General features: G+C 43.0%; 1 protein-coding gene across 9 annotated transcripts in view; it reads right to left on the reverse strand.

Annotated features, from left to right (window-relative positions):
* The window catches only part of QSER1 (glutamine and serine rich 1), a 59,032-nt gene extending 54,812 nt beyond the window's left edge, over positions 1-4,220 (reverse strand). For 6 of the 9 annotated variants that reach the window (XM_059709744.1, XM_059709750.1, XM_059709747.1 and 3 more), the window contains exon 1: positions 3,716-4,218. In XM_059709744.1, the coding sequence (XP_059565727.1) occupies positions 3,716-3,903 (188 nt within the window). In that variant the 5' untranslated portion in view covers positions 3,904-4,218. Of the gene's footprint in view, positions 1-1,878; positions 1,983-3,715 lie in introns of those variants that run through there. The other 3 variants (XM_059709751.1, XM_059709746.1, XM_059709753.1) reach the window with 3 other exon arrangements.
* Positions 4,221-17,406: the final 13,186 nt, after the last annotated feature.

Genomic DNA, 17,406 nt, shown 5'->3' on the forward strand with positions numbered 1-17,406 from the left:
GCGGCCCCTCGATCGTGGGCTCCACTTTAGGCCCAGGCAAGGGACCCATAGCTCCTGGGACTACCAGCTTCAACCGTGCCCAGCTCCCATCGCTGGCTCCACCCCTACTTCCTGCTATCACTGGCCAGGGCGGAAAAGGCACCTGATTCTCCGATCATGGCTGGGGGGGCAGGGCCGCCTTTGCCCTGCCCCCCAGCTCTTAGCTCCCCCCTGGGTTTCCGATCACTGTCAGTGGCAGGGGGCTTCTTCCTGCTTTCCCTTTCGCCTCCCTGCATTGTGCCTACATATGCAAATTAACTGCCATCTTGTTGGCAGTTAACTGCCAATCTTAGTTGGCAGTTAATTTGCATATAGCCCTGATTAGCCAATGAAAAGGGTAGCTCGTACGCCAATTACCATTTTTCTCTTTTATTAGTGTTGATAACCTTAGTAATTTGGGATTGTCCTTACTCCTCATAAATTGTGATCTTACAAGGTCTTTTTCCAAAAGCCTTGGGGGAAACTCTAACTTTAAAACTCACTCAAAAAGTCCTTAATATAGTAGCTGACCATTTTTAGAGAAGCTAATCATTATTTTGTTTTTTTGGAGGGGTACCTATCACACTCATTACACATACTATAATCAGAAAGAACTTATTAGGAAATTCTAAAAACTGGTGGCAAGAAAAACCCCGGACTGTTTCAAGTTAGAAAGGCAAAAAAACAAATATAAATCATTGTAAAACAAAATATTTCCATTTAGTCACTTTCTGGTGCATATTCAAATACAAACATCTGTCATCACCATGATAAAACTGCTATCTCTTCCTGTTCAGTACAAAATATAAGTAATAGAGAAAAGGCAGCAGGTCTGCAGCTTCCTGATGTCATCTTATTTCCAAAAGCATGCGAAGGTATTTATAGTATCTAAAATAGTCCCACAAAAAATATTTCCAATTCCATAGTGATAGGCAAAAATATGCTCATTTGGTCCCTAAAACCAACTGAGAAAAGCACAAATAAATGGAGACTAATATGACCAGTTCTTACCCCTGAACTTCCATGTACCTAGCCTGTATTGTTTTAGAAATATTCAGAAATCCCTATTTACACCCTATTTTAAGGTAAAATGCTGGTGTTTCCCATTAGCTCTTTATTTTTCAATGGTTAAAATAAGAGAAATACCTATGTCTGATGGAGCGGTTATATAAAAAAAAGCATTACTTTAAACTCATGAAAAATTATTTACCATGCTTTTCCCTATCAACTGATGAAAATGTTCCATTTCAGGACCAAGCAGACAGAAAGTAGGATGTTCGATCCCATGCCAGTAACAACTGAATGTCATTATCATCTATAAGCTTCTGAATAGGTTACTGGAAACAAGGCGACAGACAAGCTAATTCTTTATGGATATGTATCCATATTACCTCATCACAACTAGTACTCATTTGCACCTTCAAGAAGAAAGTGCCACAAAGGGAAACAAAAACATTCAACTGATAACCTGAATTATGAAAAAGCTCTTTAAAATGTTATAAAAATATGAACAGGCTTCAGAAAATGAAGAATACTGAAAGACTTAAGGGCATCATTTCAGATTTGGTATTTTCTATATAACTGAAACGAAAGAGGGCATTGCACAGTTTGAGGAATAAAAGGAGGTGCAATTAAGAAGTGTGTGTAGCCCTGTACAGATGGCCTGATCCTAACACAAGATGTTAACAAAGCAAGTTGGTGGGGGAGGGGGAAAGCCTGCATTTTCTATGCTATAATTTTGCTGACCCCATCCCCCAAATATATTTTAAGGGGGGGACTTAGCATTTAAAAATCAATAACTTCCAATAAACAGAAAATAAATTTTTTTCTAGATTATGTGTTCCAAATGAATCTACTTACTGTTTTCAAATGTGTTTGGGAAGTCATTCTTTGTTATTTTGATAAACAACATTTGGAAAATATGACAAGTAGATTTAGTTTCTTGCCTCAGAAGTATTCTGCTAAAAGAAATAACAGAAATAACTAGGTAGCATTTACCTAATAAAACATTTTTTCATTTAAAACATAAAAAAAATGCTGCACAAATTCCTATCATTGCTGTTCACTGAAGAGAAAGTAGTTTTAATTTGTAAATTATCATTTTCAATGCAAAAGCTACTTGAAAAATGATAGTCAAATTACCACCAAAATAATAATAGTAATGGGAAAGGTACCAAACATCTTTCATAAAACTCCATGGTTTAATTGTATATAATACAGAGTTATGACTGTTTATGACTATTTATTTCAGCATTTAAGTATTTATCTCCAAATTGGGACATCATATTATTTTTTAAAAAATCGCAGTTCTTTTAAGCAAAGGCCCTAACATTTTCTAAGGAAGCTGATTTCCCGTTTCTTGTGCCAGATTTTTCTCAATTTCTCATAATCATCCCAAGGTACTAACTAAAGACAAAGATCAGCTGATCTTCACACCTATTTTCCAAATCGTGATCGTGGAATTTTCATAAAAACAAAGATAACCTAGAACACTGTAATATGTAAAGTAAAAAAAAAAAAGTTCACTTCTGTCTGGACAATAATGAAGAAATCTGATGAGACAAAGCCACGAAGCTTCCTGTCGGTAGTTGAGGATGAAGTCATGGGCGACCCCGGCTTCCCGATCCCGGTCCTCTGACGCGGCACCCACCTACCGGACTCAGCATTGTTCGGCGGAGGTGGTTTCAAAACGCCCCGCTCCCGCACCGCCCGAACCAGACCACGCCTTCCGGCCATCATTCAAAGGACCGTTTCGCAAAGTGGCACTACGACACGTCTCCCGTGCGCTTAAATACCGAGAAAGCGTCAATATCTTAGGTTCCCTTGGTTCTGCTATCGACTCGCAGAGATGAACTCTTGAACCCCGCGCTACAAAGACGACCAGAGCGCCAGAAGCCGAAATGGAGAAGCACGCCCCTGTTCTTCAACCTTTGCGGCCTGCACGGAAGCCCCCCTCCAATGTCTTCCCAACTTTTGGTCTCCCCAACACACAGAGCGATTCCTTACTTCTGCCGCTGCTGCGGAAAGGGAAGGAGACCGAAGAGTAACTCTGAAGGCGGGGAAGAGAAAGGGCTTGGGCTTGGCCGGCACTGCAAACATATGTCACCCGCTCGGCGCAGCGTTCGCGCCACCAGGACCCCTGCCGGGGCCCCGCGCCCCAGGGGTTCTCCCGCCGCCCAACCCTCCCGGACCCCCCAAAGTCAGCGGCCCGGCTCGGCGCCTCTTCCTCTCCGGCCTCCCCGACCCCTACACTGCCAGGCCCCCCAAGACCACATTGCCGGTGCTAATACAATGGAATGTCACAGCCCCGACCTCCTCGGAGCCCCCCTTCCCCCCTCACCCCGGAGGCACTCTCGGGCTCCGTGAGAGCGAGTGCAGCCACGAACCCAAACTTCACCATGTGAGAGCCCAGGACCCGGGAGGTGACGGATCCCACGAATCCCGACCAGCCCTCCCTGGTCCCCACCGACCCCCACTCGCCCCGGGCGCGAATCCCGCGCTGGGCGCCCCCGCCCACCCCAAGACCACCGGGAAGAGTCACCCGCCGCCGCCTCGGGGGGGGGGGTGAGGGCGGGGAGGCGAGCGGAGGGCTCCCCACCCGGCCCGGACCCCTGCGCGGTGCTGCAAAGGGGCGAAGGCCCCAAACGCATCCCCGGCCTTTCCTGGCCCACCGATACCCCGCCGCCCACCTCCCTACCTGGCCTTGATGCTGGGGCTGCTGCCGCTGCTGCCGCTGGGGCTGGCGGCGGCCGCCGCGGCTCGGGGCTCGTAGGCCCAGGCGGGGGCGGGGGGTTGTGCGGCGGCGCTGGAAGCGGCGGGGGCAGCGGGGGGCGCGGGCGGCGGCGGCGGGTCGGCGAAGCCGGAGGTCGCGTAGTTCCTGTCCATCGCGGGGGCGGCGTAGGAAGGGCGGGCAGCAGCGGGGGCTCCTCCAGGGCCCCGTGGGAGGGGAGGGGGAGAGGGGGAGGGGAGGGGGGAGGAAGAGGAGGAGGCGGCGGCGGCGGAGGGAGCCGCCCGCTCACATGGCCCCGGCGGCGGACGGGCGGAGGTCGCGCTGGCCAGTTTGTGCCCTGGGCTCCTGGGCCGCGGCGCGCGGCGAGGCCCCCGCTGGGCGTCAGGGAAGCGGCGGCATCCGCGGCCCGGGCTCGCGGCGGCGGCGGCGGTTTCGCCCCATGTTGGTGGATTTCCCAGGATGCACCTCCCGCCCCCTCCGCCCCGCCCCCCCGCTCCGGCGCCCCGCGCTCTAGCAGCTCCCGGCCGAGCGGGCTGCCCGCGAGGCCTCCGCCGCCACCGGCCGCCTCTCGGTGGCTAACGTGGGGGTGAAGGCTCGAGGCCTCCCCCGCCCAGCCCGCTCTGGGGGTTCCGGAGGGGCGCCCCCCAGCCGTAGCCCGCGGGCCGCGAGCTTCCCGCCGTCGGCTGCTCCAGGGACAGCTGTCCGCTCGCCGCGCCCCGCGTGGGCAGGGGCCGCGCCTGATGTTCGCGCTGCGCGAGGGAAGGGGAACTGAGTGGAAACGGGTAGGAGCTGCAACGGGGGGACCTGGCCACGCGTCGCTTGGAGCTCGTGCTTGACCCTTCGAGTTACTTGGACCCAGATACTCGGTTCCCACATCGCGACTCCTTTCCCCGCGCCTGGTCCCCGACCAGAAACAGCTGAGCGGGCTGTTCTCCGGTTCCGTTTACTCCCTTCCTGCCCCGAGCTGCTCGGTTAGGGGACCCTTTTCCTGCTGTTAGGGGGGGATTTCTATTTAAAGAGATTCAAATTCAAATGCATTATTTATTTTCAGTCCTCGATGAAAGGACCTTTCCCAGGGGCTCTTATTAACTCCCCACGCCCCACCTCGGGGATTTTCTCATTCTGGGTTTTAGAATCTTCTATCCCAAGATAAATAGTGCCTCTTCATTAATTAATCCAGCTACCTTCTGGATGACTTTAATTACAATAAATTTAAACGCACTATGCACATCTTGTGTTGGAGTTTTTTGTTTGAGACTTGGAACCTCAGCAGGACTCTTTACCCACACATTTACTATCTGTTTGGTGCACGGTAATTAAATTATTATTTGAGGTTCTTCTATTGTACATGAGTTGTGTTTCCTCTACCCTAGTAGTGAGATTTAGGGATCATAGGAAACATCGGTCTTGAAGGCATAAAGTAAAAGTTAAAAATAAGAGTAAAGTTTATATTTATTGGCCATCGCCCTTAAAAATCAATACTGGTTTAACACCTATTATGTGCTTAGCACAGAAATCTATCCCCAAGATAAGCCTAGGATAAAAGTTTAAGCAAATCAGGCAGGCATAGTAGAAGACCCAATAAACTTGATACACTATCTCTGATCACCATTTTAAAGGCAGTTTAAACTTTGGTAATACCCGGTATTGGATTAGCTATTTCTTTTGAGATTAATTTTGTCCTGGGAGATTGTTTTCCTCCTGGCGCCTACATCCCTTTGTTCCTATTCATTCCTTTTTGTAAGTCTTTAGGCACCTGTGCTGCTTGGAGTCCTGTCCTGGGGTGGGAAAGCAAGGAAGTGAGTAGTGGTTATTTACAAATGAATTCGAATGTGCAGACACAAGGGACTTGCCAATTTTATGTTAATTTCAGTATGCATGTTACCGAGGATATCTTTGAAAAGTGGTTTTCCTTGGGGAAGGAATTTGCCAGAAAATCTGAGATCCTGCAGAGAAGTAAATCTTCCTTGCAACATTTATTTTTCTTACTGCAGACTGGAGGTCTGTAATCTAAATAAACCAAAAAAGTTTTCACTATTACATTTATGTGTATTTTTCTGAGCACCAAAATGTTGTCTCTGTGGAGAAGGTATATAGGAAGTAGAGAGACATGCTATAAATGTTTTATGGCACTTAGTTTGAGGTACCCACAACTGTTACTCAGAGTGAGTTATGCAGTCAATTCCAAACAAGTGGCAATAAAACCTTTATAGTCCCTCACACCATTATGCAGTGTGTTTATATCACATAAATAAGAGGAAAGATATTAAGCAAAATGTTCAATGAGTATTTTAAAAATATAGTACTCTGTCACCATGTTTCTTTGCCCACTAAGTGAAATTTCCTTAATTTACTTTAAACCAATACACATACATTTCCAATGTTACATGTCTACAAATAATGTCATTAAATCTTTTTTATTAAATGGGTATCTGGAGAATGTCTTCTTCCCTACTGGCAATATACTCCCAATGCTGCAAATTTTTCATGATCTCTTTTAAATAGTCCACAACTAAGCTGCATTAAGTCTGAGCTAGATAGTGTCAAAAGGGAGCCTTGTTCTTGTTTTAAATAAAAATGGTTATTCCATTCTTTGCCTGTGGAACTTTTACTGACTGTTCAAGAATCCACATCAGAAAAAAAAAAAAAAAAAGAATCCACATCAGACATGCTGTCCTCCATGACATTCCCCCAACTTTCCAAAGCAAAACGAATTGCTTCCTTTTCAGTTGCCTGATGGCGCTTATTATTATTACATTTAACACTGTCGTGTCCATTACAATTAGTTGTGTATCTGCCACTTTCCCTCACAGATGAGTTCCTTAAGGGGACTCATCTTGGACTGGCTGCCTGCCATACCCCCTGGGCAACAGCAATGGAGTCCAAAGGGCTGTGTTTAAGCCTGCTTCTTTGGACGCCACAGTCTCACTGAAGTGTCACTGACAGACAGTGATGAGATACTCCTCCCAGTGAGCAGAGCTTCAAGAAGCATATTTGGTCATCAATTTTGTATGTAGAAGGAGTGGTCTGAGCTATTGATATGGATGGACCTCAGGGCTCTGGTGAATGGCTTAGCTGATTGGTGCTCTGGAAGGAGCAAGGTTGAAGGACTGGACCAGGAGGCCTGGGAATGAAATAATCTTAAATAGTAGCTGTAAAGATAGGGGTGTGGCCTGATCATAAAGTCTTTCAATGAGTATAGCTTTTTATCTCTCTGGAACTTAAAATATACATATTTTAATTGATTTAAGGGAGAGAGAGAGAAACATCCACTTATTGTTCCACTTAGTCATGCATTCGTTGGTTGATTCTTGTATGTACCCTGACCCAGGATCGAACCTGCAACCTTGGAGTATTGGGATGACACTCTAACCAATTGGGCTACCCGACCAGGACATATTACAGGAACTTGAAACGTCATTCTGTAGATGATAGCTATTCTCATCAGAACAACCAATGTGTATTTTAATACATATGTGCTGGATCCTGTGCTGTGGGCTTTACATGGGTTGTCTCATTTAATCCTCAAAATGTCCTTCAGATATGGGTATTGATGATTAATATTTCCATTTTATAGAAAATTGAGGCTTAATGAAGTTAAGTAACTCCTAAAATCATTTCAGCTAATATAAATTGATAATGCAGGTAGAACTTCAAACCACTAATGTTTGACTCTGAAACCCAGTAAGTTTCAGCAATAAGGACTATTGCCTACTTTCCCTACTGAGGAGTTACTATATTTTTATATTTTTCCTTATAATGAGTACGAATTTTGTGGGTGCTTTAAGAATTTGTAAATTCCCACCGAAACCGGTTTGGCTCAGTGGATAGAGCGTCGGCCTACGGACTGAAAGGTCCCAGGTTCGATTCCGGTCAAGGGCATGTACCTGGGTTGCGGGCACATCCCCAGTAGGAGATGTGCAGGAGGCAGCTGATCGATGTTTCTCTCTCATCGATGTTTCTAACTCTCTATCTCTCTCCCTTTCTCTCTGTAAAAAATCAATAAAATATATTTTAAAAAAAAAAGAATTTGTAAATTCCTGAGGCATCACTCTTTTTTCACCAATGGTTTTAGCATCTGTATTAGTTTCCTGTGGCTGCTGCAACAAATTCTTACAAACTGGATGGCTTAACGCAACAGAAATTTATTGTCTGAGTTCTGGAGGCCAGAAGTCTGAAGTCAAGATGTCTGCAGGGTGTTTTCCCTGGAGACTCCAGGGGAGAATTCTTGCTTGCCTATTCCAGCTTCTGGTGGCATTCCTTGGTTTGTGGCCACATTCATCTCTGCTCTGTCTCTGGCTCACATTACCTTCTCTTCTGTGTATCTGTCTGCTGCTCTGTCTTTTATAAGAGAAAAACATTAAGTATCTCTTACAGTCATTGGATTTAGGACCCACCTAGGTAATTCATGATGATCTCATCTCAAGGTACTAAATTTAATTATATCTTGCAAAGACCCTTTTTCCCAAGTAAAGTCAGATTCCCATGTTCTGAAGAATAGAACATGGACATGCCTTTTGGGCAACCATTAACTCACTGGAGCATCCATTAATAATTATTGCCTGAAGTAAGTATTATGGTAACCAAACAGTGATTTTTCTAATCCATTATCCCTCCTAGAATCATTCTTGGACAAGAGGGAACTTTTTCTTATTTATTTATTTATTTCCTTATAGACTCGTGGATTCTTATGTTATTCAATGGGTTTGTGCCAAAAGATTAACTGAGCAGATCCAGGTTGTCCAGACCCTGTACATTCCAAAGAAAGATTTGTCCCTTGCCAGACTCCAGGACAGTAAGTTTTAAGTACTTTGAATATCGTTCCTGTTAAGAGTATCTTTGTTTATCTGAGGCCTTGGCCCACACCAGATAGTTTATGCTAACAATGTGATTTATGGTGAGGGTTTTGGACCACACAGTATCTTTTGACCTCTAAAGAGGCTAGAGAAATAAGTTCAGCCACCAGGACAGTCAGCCATGCCCATGTGACTGACCACCAATAAAAACCCTGACACCAAAACTGAGGTGAGCTTTCCTGGTTGGCAGTACTTCACGTGATCAGTGTCCACAGTAGTCCACTGAGAGAGGACAACTGCAAACTTGCACCTGGTTTTCCATATGCTCTACACCAGGGGTCCTCAAACTACGGCCCGCGGGCCACATGCAAATACAAATATTGTATTTGTTCCCATTTTTTGTTTTTGTTTTTGTTTCCGTTTTTTTTGTTTGTTTTGTTTTGTTTTGTTTTACTTCAAAATAAGATATGTACAGTGTGCATAGGAATTTGTTCATAGTTTTTTTAAAACTATAGTCCGGCCCTCCAACGGTCTGAGGGACAGTGAACTAGTCCCCTGTTTAAAAAGTTTGAGGACCCCTGCTCTACACTGTGTGCCTTTTTCCATTGCTGATTTTGATCTGTATTCTTTCACAGTAACAGACTAATCCTCAGCACAACTTCCTTACTCTGTGGGTCCTTATAGCAAATCATTGAGAATGAGAGTGGTATTGGGAGGTCCTTGAACACAGGATTATTATCCATTACCATAATTATTTATTTTGATGTTCAAATAGTCTATATTTGGCCCGATATCCACACATTTGATTACTTTAGTATACCTCCTCCCAATAAGGAGCCAAGAGAAACTTTAAAGCAGGGAGTGACATGATCAAAGCCTGGAAAACATTCCCTTGCCCATCCTAATGTTCCACCATAGTCTACATCTTCAGCCTGGATAGAACATTGGTGTACCCACCTGAGAAGCATAGTTCCTTCACAGGTTTACACACACACCACCACCACCACCAGCAACAACGATAACAAAAAAAAGAATAAAACAGGCCCTGGCTGGGTAGCTCAGTTGGTTAGAGCATCATTCCGATTGTAGGTTCCATTCCCAGTCAGGCTAAGTGTCTGTCTGTCTGACCTGTAGCTATGATGCACACTGACCACCAGGGGGCAGACACTCAATGCAGGAGTTGCCATGACGTGCACTGGCCACTGGCCATTTAAAAATAAAGGCACCATGGACCTGGCCCCAACAAACCAACACTCAGCTTCCTCTAAATGGGACACACCCTGGAGCCACACCCCACCAAATGGCAGCCAACACTGCCAAGACCTCATGGTGCAAAATGCGGCCCACAGCCCAGCCCAGAAATGGTCACTATGGGTGCCAGGTAATGCCTTCACATAGCAACACCTGGCTTCCTCTCCCTAGTGACTAGCCTCCTTGGAGTTTCCTCAGCCCAGGAACATGACTTGCTTTATAGCCAGGTGCAAACACTTTACAGTTTAACCAAATGTTTGTGAAGCGTTTTCACATGCCTCATCTCATTTGATCCTTAAAGAAGTCCTGGAGTAGGTAGATAAGAGACTTGGTAGAATCCTATTTTCCTTTCATTAGCAAGACAATGGAGATTTAGAAAGTTTAGAAACTTGACCCGACTAAAAAGAAGTAAGAAATGGTGGAACTTGACAGTGACTTCAGGTTTTCTCACTGCGCAGAATATAGTCAAACACTGCTACAGTTAAATATTTTACCCCTTTTTCTCCCTGCGTGATCTACAATAATAATCTGCTTCATGTTGATATTTACTGCTATGTTGCTGACAATTACCTGAAAGAGAAGTTGGGGTGCTTCATTGGGCTGGGAAATGTTTAGCAACATCAGAAATCAGGTCTAATTAAACAAGTTTATTCTATATCTATAAAAGTCTAAGTGTGCATGTGTGATACATATAAAGCTCTCACTAGTGCCAATCGCATGCATGTGTTTCAATCTGTCATTGCTGATCATGAATTTCGTTGATACTTCTATTATAGAGAAAAGGGGAATAGCGATATTAAAGTAGATGAATGGATTAGAAAACTGTGGTACATCTACACGATGGAATACTATGCTGCTGTAAAAAGGAAGGAACTCTTACCATTTGCAACGTCATGGATGGAACTGGAGAGCATTATGCTAAGTGAAATAAGCCAGTCAATAAAGGAAAAATACCACATGATCTCACTCATTCATGGACAATAGAGACCATTATAAACTTTTGAACAATAATAGATACAGAGGCAGAGCTGCCTCAAACAGATTGTCAAACTGCAGCGGGAAGGCCGGGGAGGGTTGGGGGGCAGGAGGTAGGGGGGTAAGAGATCAACTAAAGGACTTGTATGCATGCATATAAGCATAACCAATGGACATAAGACACTGGGGAATAGGGGAGGCTAGGGGACTGTCTAGGGAGGGGGGATAAAATGGACACATATGTAATACCCTTTGTAATACTTTAAGCAATAAAAATATATATATATATATTTTATTGATTTTTTACAGAGAGGAAGGGAGAGGGATGAAAGTTAGAAACATCAACGAGAGAGAAACATTGATCAGCTGCCTCCTACACACCTCCCACTGGGGATGTGCCCGCAACCAAGGTACATGCCCTTGACCGGAATCGAACCTGGGACCCTTCAGTCCGCAGGCCGACACTCTATCCACTGAGCCAAACCGGTTAGAGCTAAAATATTTCTTTTTTTAAAAAAATTTTGTTTTTCCTAAAGTATTACAAAGAGTATTACATATGTCTCCTTTTTTTTTTTTCCCTTGACATTCCCCCGGCCTCCCCTACCCCCCAGTGTCTTATGTCCATTGGTTATGCTTATATGCATGCATACAAGTCCTTCCGTTGATTTCTTACTCCCCCAACCCACCCCAGCCTTCCCACTGTAGTTTGACAGTCTGTTTGATGCTGCTCTGCCTCTGTACCTATTTTTGTTCATCAGTTTATAATGGTCTTTATTATCCATAAATGAGTGAGATCATGTGGTATTTTTCTTTCATTGACTGGCTTATTTCACTTAGCATAATGCTCTCCAGTTCCATCCATGCTGTTGCAAATGGTAAGAATTCCTTCTTTTTTACAGCAGCATAGTATTCCATCGTGTAGATGTACCACAGTTTTCTAATCCATTCATCTGCTGATGGGCACTTAGGCTGTTTCCAGATCTTCGCTATGGTAAATTGTGCTGCTATGAACATAGGGATGCATATATCCTTTCTAATTGGTGTTTCTGGTTTTTTGGGATATGTTCCTAGAAGTGAGATTACTGGGTCAAATGGGAGTTCCATTTTTAACTTTTTGAGGAAACTCCATACTGTCTTCCATAGTGGTTGCACCAGTCTGCATTCCCACCAGCAGTGCATGAGTGTTCCTTTTTCTCCACATCCTCTCCAGCACTTGTCGTTTGTGGATTTGTTGATGATAGCCAGTCTGACAGGTGTGAGATGGTACCTCATTGTTGTTTTGATTTGCATCCCTCGGATGATTAGTGACTTTGAGCATGTTTTCATATGTCTCTTGGCTTTCTGAATGTCCTCTTTTGAAAAGTGTCTATTTAGGTCCTTTGCCCATTTTTTTATTGGATTGTTTATCTTCCTTTTGTTAAGTTGTATGAGTTCCCTATAAATATTGGAGATTAAATCCTGATCAGTGATAACATTGGCAAATATGTTCTCCCATGCAGTGGGCTTTCTTGTTGTTTTGTTGATGGTTTCTTTTGCTGTGCCGAAGTTTTTTATTTTGATGTAGTCCCATTTGTTTATTTTCTCTTTAGTTTCCAATGTCCTAGGAGATGTATCGATGAAGAAATTGCTTCGGCATATGTTTGAGATTTTGTTGCCTTTGGATTCCTCTAGTATTTTTATGGTTTATCGTCTTACATTTAAGTCCTTTATCTGTTTTGAGTTTATTTTTGTGTAAGTTGGTGGTCTGGTTTCATTTTTTTTGCATGTATCTGTCCAATTTTCCCAGAACCATTTGTTGAAGAGACTGTCTTGACTCCATTGCATGTTCTTGCCTCCTTTGTCAAATATTAATTGAGCATATTGGTTCGGGTCGATTTCTGGGTTCTCTAGTCTATTCCATTGATCTATATGTCTGTTCTGTGCCAGGCAGTTTTGAGAATAGTGGCTTTGTAATACAGCTTGATATCTGGTATTGAGATCCCACCTACTTTGTTCTTCTTTCTCAGGATCGCTGCAGCTATTCGGGGTCTTTTTTTATTCCAGATAAATTTTTGGAGAGTTCGTTCTAGGTCTGTGAAATATGTCGTTGGTATTTTAATGGGGAGTGCATTGAATTTATAGATTGCTTTGGGTGGTATGGACATTTTAATGATGTTGATTCTACTAATCCATGAACATGTTATGTTCTTCCATCTGTTTATGTCTTCCTCTATCTCTTTTTTCAACATCCTGTAGTTTTCTGAGTAGAGGTCTTTTACCTCTTTAGTTAAGTTTATTCCTAGGTATCTTAATTTTTTTGGTGTGATGGTAAATGGGACTACTTTTTTAGTCTCTCTTTCTGTAAGTTCATTATTGGTGTATAGAAATGCCATAGATTTCTTGGCGTTAATTTTGTATCCTGCTACATTGCCAAATTCATTTATTAAGTCTAATAGTTTTTTGATGGAGTCTTTAGGGTTTTTTATGTACAATATCATGTCATCCGCAAAAAAGGACAGTTTTACTTCTTCTTTTCCAATTTCGATGCCTTTTATTTATTTCTTCTTTTTTTTTCTTTTTATTTATTTATTTTTATTTATTTATTTTTTTTTCAATTAAATCTTTATTGTTCAGATTATTACATTTGTTCCTCTTTTTTCCCACCATAACTCCCCTCCACCCAGTTCCCACCCCACCCTCCGCCCTCACTCCCCACCCACAATCCTCATCCATAGGTGCATGATTATTGTCCAATCTCTTCCCTCACCCCCACACCCTTTCCCCCCCTCCCAAGAATAGTCAGTCCATTCCCTTTCTATGTCCCTGATTCTATTACAATCACCAGTTTATACTGTTCATCAGATTATTTATTCACTTGATTTTTAGATTCACTTGTTGATAGATGTGTATTTGCTGTTCATAATTTGTATCTTTACCTTTTTCTTCTTCTTCCTCTTCTTAAAGGATACCTTTCAGCATTTCATATAAAACTGGTGTGGTGGTGATGAACTCCTTTAGCTTTTTCTTATCTGTGAAGCTTTTTATCTGGCCTTCACTTCTGAATGATAGCTTTGCTGGATAAAGTAGTCTTGGTTGTAGGTTCTTGGTATTCATCACTTTGAATATTTCTTGCCACTCGCTTCTGGCCTGCAAAGTTTCTGTTGAGAAATCAGCTGACAGTCGTATGGGTATTCCCTTGTAGGTAACTGAGTTTCTTTCTCTTGCTGCTTTTAAGATTCTCTCTTTGTCTTTTGCTCTTGGCATTTTAATTATGATGTGTCTTGGTGTGGTCCTCTTTGGATTCCTTTTGTTTGGGGTTCTCTGCGCTTCCTGGACCTGTAAGTCTATTTCTTTCACCAGGTGGGGGAAGTTTTCTGTCATTATTTCTTCAAATAGGTTTTCAATATCTTGCTCTCTCTCATCTTCTGGCACCCCTATAATTCGGATGTTGGTACGCTTGAAGCTGTCCCAGAGGCTCCTTACACTATCTTCGTATTTTTGGATTCTTTTTAAATTTTGCTTTTCCGGTTGGGTGTTTTTTGCTTCTTCGTATTTCAAATCTTTGACTTGATTCTTGCGACCCTCTGGTCTGCCATTGGGAGTCTGTATAATATTCTTTATTTCAGTCAGTGTATGCTTAATTTCTAGTTGGTTCTTTATCACAACATCGAGGGTCTCATTAGATTTCTTGAGGATCTCACTACATTTATCGGCAGTCTCACCAGTCTTCTTGAAGATCTCACTACATTTATTGGCGGTCTCATCAGTCTTTTCGAGGGCCTTATTAAATTTATCGGCGGCTTCTAGACAGTTCTTTAAAGACCTTAAAAGTGTGGTTTTGAACTCTATATCCAACAGTTTGCTTTCCTCCAATTCTGTTGTTTGTGTCCTGCTTCTTTGTCTCAGCATTTTTTATGCTTTGCTGGGTCAATAGAGTGCCTTTCTGTGCTAAGTGTCCCAATTACCTGAGGTAGACACTCTTGGTGCACCCCCTTGTGGGCTTTGTGCACAGTCTTGTTGTAGTTAAGCCTTGGTTGTTGTAGTTATCACTGTGAGGAATTGACCTCCAGGCCAATTGGCTGTGAGAATCAGCTGTGCCTGCAGTGGGAGAACTTCTGTGCTGGAGACGCCCCTCTGGGGCTAGACTTGCTTCGATGGGGCTTTGGTGCTCACTGAGTCTGCCCCCTGAGTGTATCTTTTATGGTTCCACGGAGCTGCAAACTCTATTTCTTCTTCTTGTCTGATCGCAATGGCTAGTACTTCCAGTACTATGTCGAACAAGAGTGGTGAGAGTGGGCATCCCTGTCTTGTGCCTGTTCTTACAGGAAATGGTTTTAGTTTTTCCCATTGAGTATGAAGTTGGCTGTGGGTTTGTCGTATATGGCTTTTATTATGTTGAGGTATAATCCTTCTATTCCCACCTTTCTGAGAGTTTTTATCAAAAATGGGTGTTGGATTTTGTCAAATGCTTTTTTTGCATCAATTGATATGGCTATGTGGTTTTTATCTCTCAGTTCATTTATGTGATGTATCACGTTTACTGATTTGCAGATATTGTACCATCCTTGCATCCCTGGGATAAATCCTACTTGGTCATGGTGTATGATCTTTCTGATGTACTGCTGGATCCGATTTGCTAAGATTTTGTTGAGGATTTTGGCATCTATGTTCATGAGGGATATTGGCCTGTAATTCTCTTTCATTGTGTTGTCTTTATCTGGTTTTGGTATTAGGGTGATGCTGGCTTCATAGAATGAGCTTGGAAGTGTTCCTTCCTCTTGAATTTTTTGTAGTAGTCTGAGGAGGATAGGTTTTAGTTCTTCCTTTAATGTTTGGTAAAACTCCCCTGTGAAGCCGTCTGGCCCTGGGCTTTTGTTTGCTGGAAGCTTTTTGATGACTGCTTCAATTTCTTCCATAGTTATTGGCCTATTGAGATTTTTAGATTCTTCCTGATTGAGTTTTGGAAGGTTGTATTTTTCTAGGAATATGTCCGTTTCCTCCAGGTTGTCTAGTTTGTTGGAGTAGAGTTGTTCATAGTATTTTTTAACAATCATTTGTATTTCTGTGAGGTCTGTTGTTATTTCTCCTCTTTCATTTCTGATTTTGTTTATTTGGGTCCTCTCTCTTTACTTCTTGGTGAGCCTGGCTAGAGGTTCATCAATCTTGTTTATCCTTTCAAAGAACCAGCTCTTGGTTTTGTTGATCTTTTGTATTGTTTTTTTGGTCTCTATGTCGTTTATCTCTGCTCTGATCTTAAAATATTTCTTCTAATTAATTTCCTTTCAATGTGCATGAATCCATGCACCAGGACACTAGTAATAAATAGATAAATAAACAAACAAATACCGTTTAAATGCTTCGCTAAACTTTGGGGAAAACACACACACAAAAAAATATACAAACATTTTACTGTTGAGGAGAATGACATTTGTCCTGGTTGCCTGCAAACACTTGAAGCAAATATTTTGCATTGGTTTTGCTGCTGGAGGACTGAACCTCAAACCAAAGGTGATAGAGCATGTGTTCCCAGCCTCCAGCCTCCAGCTTCTCCCAGCTACGGCCTAAGGTGTAAAGCTCACTCTGCTGGTTTATATCCTCTCCTTTCTCTGTTCCCTTTATCCCAATGCCCCAGATATGGGCGCAGTAAAGGAGCTTGTTGGAAAAGATGTAGGCTTCCCCTAATTAGGATCCATGCTAATGTTATATGTATACTAAGTACTAAGCATGTCAGGAATTGGTATTAATGCCCCAACCGGTTTGGCTCAGGGGATAGAGCGTCAGCCTGCTAACTGAAAGGAATTGGTATTAGATTCAGTTTTCTCATGTGGGATTTCTTAGTTTAAGTTCAGGATAAGGTAATCTCAAAACATCTTGTGAAAGTCAAAAAACCCTCTCCCAAATTTCTGCAAACTTTGGAGAAACCGAGAGTCTCTCGCTCAACATGTCTTCAAGTTTCTTCTGCTTCCATGAGTGCTTTCTCTTTTCAGGAGAGAAGCTGAAATTCAGTCTCTTCATAGACTTATTACACACACAAAATCCACTCAAATGGAACATTTATGAAAGTAACAATGTAAGCACTGGACTATTCATCATACCAGTTTTATTATATTTACATATATTCCTTTTTCTGCTGCTCACTCAGAACTTTAAGAATTCAGAGGAAAATTGCTTGTGTCAGGTGGTAGAACACCCCTCTGGTGCCCACATCACACCCCCGGCTTACCTCTGAGGTCTTGCTGCACTCTGCTTATTTTTATAAAATTTTATTGTTATAATATATATATAATTTATTGATTTCAGAGAGGAAAGAAGAAGGGGAGAGAGATAGAAACATCAATGATGAGAGAGAATCATTGATTGGCTGCCTCCTGCACACCCCCCACTGGGGATTGATTGAGTCCGCAACCCCAGGCATGTGCCCTTGACCGGAATCGAACCTGGGACCCTTCAGTCTGCAGGCTGACACTTTATCCACTGAGCCAAACTGGTTAGGGCTGCACTTTGCTTTCTTTGACTCCACTGAAGCTCCCTGAAACTCAAGGGAGCTTGCATCTCCCCATCAGGAGAAACCCTCATCCAACAGAGAAGGGAAGTCAGTGGGTAAACACTCCAGCCTCTTAGCTTCCAGGTGGGTTGCTATGGAAGGCATTTAGCACC

Source organism: Myotis daubentonii, chromosome 9 (genome assembly GCF_963259705.1).
Source record: "Myotis daubentonii chromosome 9, mMyoDau2.1, whole genome shotgun sequence".
NCBI lineage: Eukaryota > Metazoa > Chordata > Mammalia > Chiroptera > Vespertilionidae > Myotis > Myotis daubentonii.